Genomic DNA, 9,561 nt, shown 5'->3' with positions numbered 1-9,561 from the left:
ATAATAAATATATATATATATATAATTATGTTGCTCTAAAACCACTGAACCACAAGCAATAATCAATAGGAGGGAAGAAACAGTAAAAAGTGCTTCAGATTCAAATATCATTTCCATTAAAATTAAATTTTACGTTTCACAAACTTACATCAAAATTATCGTGGAGAATGAAAGCCATATTTTTTTTCTAGGGACAGGCTGAAATATTTGCTTTTTAGAATATTTGCGCCTGTCCCTGATATTTAAAGAAACAAAAGTCATAGTTTGTTTTAAAAATATTAATTTTTTGACAATACCTCCCTTGGAAGCAAAAAAAGCAAAGAAGCTTTCATGTTCAATTTTGGTGTTTGAAAAAATATTTCCTAATATTTCAAAACAAACTATAGATAACATTGGGCATACCTAAAAAGTACAGAAAGTAAGTACATTTGGTACATTAAAAAACACCAAAAAGAACTTTATGTAAGTTACAGTTAACTAGCAACAAGAAATTTTTTAAAAGAGTATTTGATGATTTCAAAAATTTAACTTTTGTAATTTTCATATTTTGATTAAAAGTAGACTTTTGAAGAAAAAATATTGTTGAAATATTATATTTCTATACAACTTTGAAAAAACAAGTTTTTTAATATATAAAAATTAATGAAAACAGATTACTTTTTATATTTTTCTGACACTTAATAAAGTAGAATATCACAGCAAAGATGTTTTAATTATTTTTTTAACTGATTATTTTTTTTATTTTCTTAGCATCATTTTTAAAAAATGATAAAGTCAAAATTTAAGGCTTAAAAATATATAATATACAAAACCCCTTTTTTTAAAAAAATGTGAATAAAAATAAATTTTAATTTGACACAAAACATACTTTATACAATTAAAACAGTGAATATGAGATCTTTCTTTGAAATTAATAACTTTCTACAATAAAATACGATATATACATAGATTTAACTGGTTTCTCTTCTAGATGAATATTATCACTATCTTTGGTATCTGTTTGGTGGTTGGTGTGTCTGTTGGTAATGCGCGCACCTCTCTAGCACTAATAGTTTATGCGCACGCACATTCACTAACAATAATATTCTTCCAATGCTTGACTTCCAATTTTGTGGGGTCATTCTCGTTCAGATATAAAATATCTATGGATTCATATTCGGATGGGTTGCAGCACGGCTTCTTGATGTTAAGCCCGCCGTTGTGATGTCCCGCCGCCGACGGCTGAGGTGTGGCGCCGTTGGAGGCAGCGGCGGCCGCCGCCGCTTCCCGACTCTGAATGTGGATCAATGACTGCAGCAGAGTGTGGTCGTTGCGGGGTAGATAGCGGGCCGGGCACTTACCCACACAGTAGTACGCGTCAAATTCCTGCGGTTGTAGGATAAATTCTAGACCTTCAAAGTTGCGCAGTTCGACTTTCATGTGCTGGCGACAGCATTTGCGACCGTTGGTCCCCTTTTTACATTCAGATTTGGCTGGTGGTCCCTCCGCCTGCATGAACTGCTGCAGAAACTCCTGGCTAAGGTAGAGGTCGCGTTTGGCGCGGACGTTTCGTAGCCGCGGAGCGGCCATTGTCGTAAACTGGATACGGATTGGCTGCTTGGCTTTTGATACACGCCATCCGTCGGCTTTGATAAGTAGGCCCTTGTTGGTTGACTCGTCAATAAGCCAGGCTTGAACGGCATGGCTGATGTCAACTTCAACGCGGATTTTGTTGTCGGCCGCGTCTGCGGCTTCGTCAGCGTCTATGTCCACACAATCAAGGCGGATTCCGTCCAAGTCGCGGACAATTTGAACCGCGCAAACCTGGTAGCTGCGGCCAGCGGTGGCTGCTAAATTGTCCGCCGAGGCGTTGTCTAGTTCCAATTCGAGGGATAAGATGGCATTAGAGACGAGAATTAGATGGTTGGCGGAACTTGCACTTTCGGCCGCATCAGCCGGCAGTTGGGACCACAGTTCGTCCATATCGAATTGTATGACATTCTCCGCCGTTTTGCCGTCGGTAGACCGTTTTTGCCGGTGGTTGTTGTTGGCAAAAGCTGTTCGCACTTGTTGTCTGCCACCGTCGGCTGCGGCGGCTTCTGTTGAGCGGCGCAAATGGTCTTTGAAGTGAAGTTTCAGCAGCTTCATGGAATGGGTTTGTCGGACGCTTTGTTCGTAGATTTCAAGTTTGCGTTGATATTCGTTGTCCGAGATGTTTGCCTAAAACAGAAAAATATGAATTATTTCAAATTTTGGTTGAATTTGTGGATAAAAACTCCATTGTTTTATATATTGCCTTTTTTACTTGACTGCATGATAAAGACACGTTTTAAAGTATGATAAATTATATTTATTGAAAAATCAGGGAAGAAAAAATGAAGAAATCTTTGAATAAAAAATAACTATAAAAATAATGCAACTTTCCCATTAATCATTTTTTGACCTCAAAAAAAGATCGTCACTATGATATAATAAAATGCACATTTCTAAAATGATGAAATTTTTTTTTGCTTCTAGCCTCCAATAAGTGTGTAATAGCCTCGTTTTTGTGAGGCTAAAACGTACACTCACAAATGAAGTCACAATTCTATGCTAAAGTCCTAATAAAACAAACAATGTTTTAAAACAGCAAAGTTCAATACCATATTTTATGAAGTACTTAAAGATTTAGATAAATACTGAGGTCTTCATTATAGGGAAGCTTAACCAAGGTCCTGTGATGGTTTTAAGCTATTTTTTCTGCACTTTTCCTTTAATAGATCCCCTAGATGCTAGGCACGATTTATATTTCATTCCCTTCTTTTTACTTTCGCTTTTTAAATCTAAACCCTAATTTTTTAGTGCAAAATAAAAAATTAGCTTTTTTTTATTATTATACTTTGAAAAACAACTAGTAAATTAATGTATAAAAATATCTAGTAAAAGAAATGTATAACCTCTTGGAATGTGTGTTATTTAACAGGTAAAAGGCATTGCAAATGGAATGTTATTCTGCAAGGATAATTGTCTTTAGAAAGAATATTTGTAAAAAGTAATGACTAATGCTATGTCTAGAGTTACCAAGGGAATCCCAGAATATTTAAATTACTTACCAAACAATTGACCAAACTTCAGGGGTAAAGGGGTAAGGTAAATTTATCATAATCACCAAAAATTTTATATACTTAAACGTAAGAAGTATAGATATTTATTTAATACATGGGATGGATTTATAAAGATATATTTTTTCTTTCTTTATGCCTTAAATTCTTTAAAATGCAAAAAAAAAGTTTTGGAAATAGGACAAATGAAAGAAAAATTTAAGGCATTTTTTGTGTCTAAATCATGGAGAAGAACCGAAAATGTCTCTAACCCATCCAAAGACTTAAATATATTAAATAGTCTAAAACCACCCCAACCATGTGAAGCTTCCAAATACTAAAAAATCAATTTGACAAAAAAAAACTTTTCTATTTTACATGATAGGATAAAAGTAGCACAGGGTAGTCAAAATATTACATAAAAAATTTCTATTACTTATATTTCATAACACTTTTCCTCTGTATCTTAACTACTATGTGTACTCTTTTAGATTTTCTAAATAAAAGGGTTTTAAAGTCTTTAATTCAATGGCATAACAAAAGATTTTCAAGCTCAACTTTTAAGTAACACTATTTTTTTGACAAATTTCATAAAATAACTTAACAGATCATTGAATTTTAAAATCATTAATGAGAAAAAACTAAAGTAACCATATCCTGATTATTTCAGAAATCCCTTAAGATTAAAGTTCTTGAAAATTTAAAGGCAATTTTATTTTTTAGGGTAAAATTTGACTAATTAAAGTTTTTAATATTATAATTAATGTACTGATTAAATTATTTTCTAATTGGTTAAATTCTATGCTTTTATTATGTTAACATAAAACCTATCTGAGTATGTCAAAAAAAATGGATATAGAATACATAGATATTGTGACAGATTCTGGCAAACCCAGATAAAATGTTTCTCCCAGCTGACCAATATAGCGATATATACCCTCCCAATATTTGAGGACTATATTAGCAACCTAAATTGCCGACATTCGATATCCACTGTCATTGTCGATATAAAATATTGAAATAATCATCAGTACAGATCTTCTAGATCAACAGGCCCTATTAAATGATATATAAAAAAAATCGGGGAAATGATTAGAAATCAAATCCTTATTTTCTTAAGGTCCAAAAAACAGATATGTTATGATAAGGTGCACAATTTGTTAGCTTAGAAACCAGGGAGGGAGGGGACATTGGCATGTTTATTACACTAGTAACCAAAGGTTTATAATAATGTTTTCTTATTCGTTGACCTGATAACTTTGAGGAATTGCGTTTAATTTTGGCTGCTTGGTGTATTATGCTGAGTGTCCAAACTTTTCAACAACTAATTGTAATTCTACAGAAGAGGTAATTTTGTGTATCAACATTGGGGATGTACATACATTGTTTGGATATGGGCCTACATTTATATATCAAATGTTCGTTCAAAGTAAAGAAATAAAATTGTATGTATTGTATAAAGATAAAGAATACAGGGGAAAAAAAATTATGAGGGTGTTTGCTCCACCCCTAAGAAAATAGCTTAAAACCACAACAAAACCCGTGTCAATATTCCCTAAAAATTAGAGCCAATCGGTTCAGCGGTTGCTATAGATCTTAAAACAAATAAATCTTTCTCAGACTCTTATTTTAGAAGTTCTGCCTTTAGTAGCTTGTACTAGCATATTAGATTTTTATTATATTTGTCGTCTAAAAAGCACAATTTTTGTCTAGGTTTTATCATCAAAATACAAAAGTAATGTTGTTTTTTGTTATCTAAATAACATACTTTTCAGATATACTTTAAAAGTACGACTGTGGTTTCCTTAAGAAAGCATAATAAAACACATGACTCTAATCTTTAGAATAAAAATAAAAGCTATTTTAATTGTTCGCAAAAAGATAATTTTTTATGTCATATTTTTCATAAAAAAAAACTATTATCTAGCAATAAGAAAGAAACGGAAATTTGTTTTCTTTTAATCTCAAATATGTTTCTTCTTAATCTCGTTACTTTATTTACATTTTAGAGAAAAAAAATATTTTCAAATAATACAATAGTTGTATAAAAGAAAGCTTAAATTATTTCCATATTTTTAAATCAAAATTACAGAAAATTTATCTGCAAAAAATATTCAAATCTTTGCAAATTTTTATGACACTTAAAAATTTTCTTTCAGATATTGAATTATTTTCTATATTGTTAACAATTACAGCATGGTTTCTGTATTCAATATTGTTATTGATGAAAAAGCTAAAAGATTTTTCAAGAGTGTTATATCTCTATTAATAAAAAAATGATAAAATAATACCTTGTGGACATTTGGACTTTTTGTCAGGCCTAAATCTTTGACAAGCATATTGGTAATTTCTCTGGCCTCGCTGCTGGACCTGGTGTGTTGTCCTTGTTGTGCCTGTGACCTGTGGTGACCGGCCTGGCACCAGCCTCCCAGCAACAGGATTCCGGCGGTCAATCTGATAACTGTGTAACTTCTCATTTTGTGTATTTTTTTGTCTTTATTTATATGGCTTGAACTTAATAATAATAAACAACAATAAACATTAACTTGTTATCTTTTTAAAATTGTCTTTTTGTTTTGATTTTAGGGCATACAGTGGGTGGTGATAGCACTTTTTACTAGCTGTCCTGCTATTGTGATGAATAGTGTCGTTCTTGTATAGCTCGCCCAGTTTGGTTGCTTGCTTGTGCTCGACTGATATCCGTCAAGTGGGATCAACAGATAATATAAACGCCACCGACACACCGACGGACAAACAGTCGCAAAAAACGAACTGACAGACTGAAAAAACGGACGTATAACGAGCGATGGTTCGGGAGTTGAAATATGGTTACCTCTTTCTATCGCGCTCTCTCTCTTTTTCTCTCTCCCTGCCTCGCTCCCTCTCTCTCTCTCTTTATAGCAGGATTATATCGTACTTTTTCGCTCATTCTCTCTCTCTCTCTCTCTCGTAGAGAGTTGGGAATTCTTAAACTTGTATTTCCCCGCCGTTAAAGAAGAAACCAGAAATGATAATTTTACATACAATCCAACCAATAAGTAGCAAATATACCATTTGATCGACAATTTTTCATATATTTTTTTCAATTTCTGAACAGGTTTTAGACTATTTTGTATGGGCTGGCGTATGTGCATGAGAAACATATAGCTATTTTCTTGACTGATCTTTCCTAAGTAACAAACAAGAATGTTTTAGTTGTTTCAAAGCCACACCGCAAAACTGGTAAACTTTTTAACCCCTTTTTGCTACCATTGCGTTTCGTCTATAATGTACTAGTGGTTTCTTTTTAGTTTACGCTTAAAGAGACCATTAAATTTTGTAGATTAAACCCTTGTAATAAAGTAACAGGATGTGTGTTTGTCTGTGTGTGTGTACCGAAGGATCTCGCTAACCGCTGAACTGATCGGGTTCTCCTTAACAGTGTAGCTTCTCATAGGACCTTCCCCTCCTCAAGTGTCCCTAGAGGCCTCTAGGGGCGTAGCCGCTAGTACATGATAAAAAAGGATGTCATTGTCAACTTCCATATAAGTAAGAAAAGCACGCAAAAATCCTAGAGGTACAAACGAACATGGTATGTTATTGTTCAGTTGTTATTAAATCAAAAAAGAAAGAGAGACAATTCACCAAAAATCACTAAACCTTTGTTTTAAAAAATGTTTAAATCTGAGGTTTGACGGACCTAGAAAATTAGGTCCTGGGAATGTTTTAAACTATTTTTGGGGAGGGTTTCTTGACCCCCCCCCCCCAAAAAAAAAAAATATAAAATATTTTTTTACTCTTTTGAAACTCAAATTTAAAATGGGATGAGGTAGACTTTTCCCCCTCCTACCTTAAGTGCCCCTAGAGGCTTCTAGGGGCGCAGCCGCTAGTTTCCTCAATAGTGATAAGAATAGACATAATACATACATCTAGATGGTCTATCTGACTCAAAATTTCGTCAAACTTAAAAAGGGATATTAAGCAAACAGAAATCTTTTTTTGTATCAAATTAAATCTCATACTAATTAATTAACAATAGATAAGCTCTAAAATCAGAAGGAATGACCAACGAACAATAACTCTTGTAGATAACTTAATAAGCAGAACATTAATTTTTAAGTTTAAACAAAATTATGCATAAATTTGTTGCAAAATTGTACAATAGATACAGAATACAGAAAATACATACTTTTAGTTTTACACATTTTTTATAAAGATTCCTGTTATGATAAGACGATGATTTTTATTTCTGAGAAATTGAATTTGTAATATTTGTAATAATGAGGTCAAAGAGTTGTTTCTCTTTGATAGATCAACCATGTTAGAATTGTTTTGTTATATAATATACATTTTGTATAAAGATTCCTGTTAAGATAAGAGAGTACGTAGCAACTCTATATTCTTAGTTGAAACGTGTAGATTTTAAGACCAAATAATGACCGTATGACTTATGAACTTATGGGAAAGAAGTCAGCTTTTGCCAATAAGGAAATTAGTTCTGAAAAAAAATCACGAAACCTATACGTATTTTTCAGCTGTCGTTTGGGGGGGGGGGGCAACACATCGTAAAATTGACGACCTCTTCATTTGTCCCCCAAATATTATTTTAGATTTATTTCACTTGTTGGTTATACCTTAATCCTCTATACTTTTTTGGAATGACGATTCTTTGAAGGATAAGGAATGATCTAAAAAGCACATCATCTATTAATGTTTGGTTATTAAGCGTTGCTTTATAGATTTTGACATCCTTTGTTCTCAACTAAATGTATAAAGACCTTCCAAGGACCTATTAGAAGCTACATATTAAAGAAGAACATGACGGTTTAGCGGTTAGCGAGATCCTTCGGTACAGACAGACAGAGATCCTGTTACTTTTATATAAAGATTGAATGTAAAAATCCGTTAGTGTTATACAGCAATTTTATCCAGGGAGGAGGGGCCAATGGCAAGGACGTCCAAGGGGTCGGGGTAAAGTGGTGATTACCCCCCCCCCCCCCAATACCCCCCTCAAAATATAAAATCCCTAACAAAAAAAAATTTGGCGCGCTTCGCGCGCATTTTTACTACTAAATATTTCATAATTAGGTAGGTACCTTTTTACATTATTAAATTACCCCCCCAAAAGTAAAAAAAAATTACCCCTGCCAACAGATTTCAGTGGGGATAATTATCCCCCCCAAGTAAATTTTACCCCCGGGGTATTATAAAAACATTTTCTTATTCATTCGCTTATAAATTTTGGGGAATTGAGTGTCCAAACGTTTCAACACTAATTGTAATCAACAGAAGAGGTAATTTTGTCTATCATCATTGGGGATGTACAATGTACATCAATTAATTGTTTTATCCCAGACTTTTATCAGAGGTGGATTCTTAAAAAAAAATTGCCCCATTAATCGCTTAGTGGAGCAAAATTGTTTCTCGAAAAATCCCCCAATATCACATTAAAAATCTACAAAAATTAAACAAAATCATAGAAGGGTTATTAACATAAGATTTTATCTAATTTTTGTAGAATTTTTATGTGATTTTGGAGGATTTTTCACAAAAACAATTTTGCCCCACCAAGCGATTAGTGATTCAATTTTTTTTTAAGAATCCACCTCAGAAATACATACTGTTTGAACCATTTAATATTAAAGAAAAAGTTTGGTAAAAATTGTAAATAACCTCAAGATTTGATTTCCTATGAACAATCAATTAATCATACCCTTAATTTAAGGAGGGAGGGCACATTGGACCATGCACTATACTAGTGCCTAAAGTTCAACAAACACATTCTTAGTTAATAATTCTTTGTAAAAATTCGCACCCCTAATTTGTGTGTCAGCGAATTTATCTGACCTTTAAGTGTACTTTTTATGTAAAACCAGCGGCTAAGCCCCTAGAGGGGGCCCTTGGAGTGGAGTAGGGGGGGGGAGGGGGGGGGGTAAGTTTGGCCACCATTGTAGAAAGTAAAGTCCAGTAAGTTATAGAGTACTGCCGTATAGAAGCAAATAAAAAATGTATTTTGATATTTTTTGGCGATTTTGTAAGGGAGAACCATATCGGTTCTTTTAGAGAGATCCCTCGGTATAAACAGACACACACAGTTCCTGTTACTGTTTTATTTCTAGTTTAAAGAAAAAAATACTCACCCCACTTACTGTCCATTTATTATGAAAATAAGGGAGGGGTTGGTTTGGTGGCTGTGCTCGTTGGGCACTTGGAGGGAAATACCCGTTAATTTTTATGCTAGCTTTCTTGGAAATATGGACGTACTTATAAAGTACATTTATACCTTAATTATAGAGTAGCTGCATAACTAACAAAAGAAATATTTATTTTGCACTGAGTTTTTTTTAACAGAAAAATATTTATACAAAAATTTTGTTTATTTTCAGTTAGAAACAGTCAATTATTTCAAGGAATGCAGTGATATGACAATGGGCAATAAATTAATCCTCTACATAATTAATATTAAACAAGGATGACAACACCCATAAAAGCGAAGCAAAGAATCGGTAGGACAAACGGACAT

General features: G+C 33.3%; 1 protein-coding gene across 1 annotated transcript; it reads right to left on the bottom strand.

The window, feature by feature from the left end:
* Positions 1-716: 716 nt before the first annotated feature.
* Positions 717-5,757, bottom strand: LOC145305689 (uncharacterized). The gene is made up of 2 exons (XM_080147401.1): positions 5,351-5,757; positions 717-2,199 (listed from the first exon to the last, which is right to left on the bottom strand). Exons 1-2 carry the CDS (start codon positions 5,534-5,536, stop codon positions 1,054-1,056), a joined length of 1,332 nt encoding a protein of 443 aa, XP_080003527.1. The 5' UTR covers positions 5,537-5,757; the 3' UTR covers positions 717-1,053.
* Positions 5,758-9,561: the final 3,804 nt, after the last annotated feature.

Source organism: Acartia tonsa, chromosome 14, assembly GCF_053477335.1.
Source record: "Acartia tonsa isolate MP-2025a chromosome 14, ASM5347733v1, whole genome shotgun sequence".
NCBI classification, from domain to species: domain Eukaryota; kingdom Metazoa; phylum Arthropoda; class Copepoda; order Calanoida; family Acartiidae; genus Acartia; species Acartia tonsa.
The sequence above is the reverse complement of the archived record's forward strand: the minus strand, read 5'-3'. Positions and strand labels throughout refer to the sequence as shown.

Excerpts from the sequence above, each read along its gene's own strand:
- LOC145305689 (XM_080147401.1), bottom strand. The coding sequence starts at position 5,536 with ATGAGAAGTTACACAGTTATCAGATTGACCGCCGGAATCCTGTTGCTG. Across the intron at positions 2,200-5,350 it reads AAAGTCCAAATGTCCACAAG|GCAAACATCTCGGACAACGA; the intron begins GTATTATTTTAT and ends TTTCTGTTTTAG.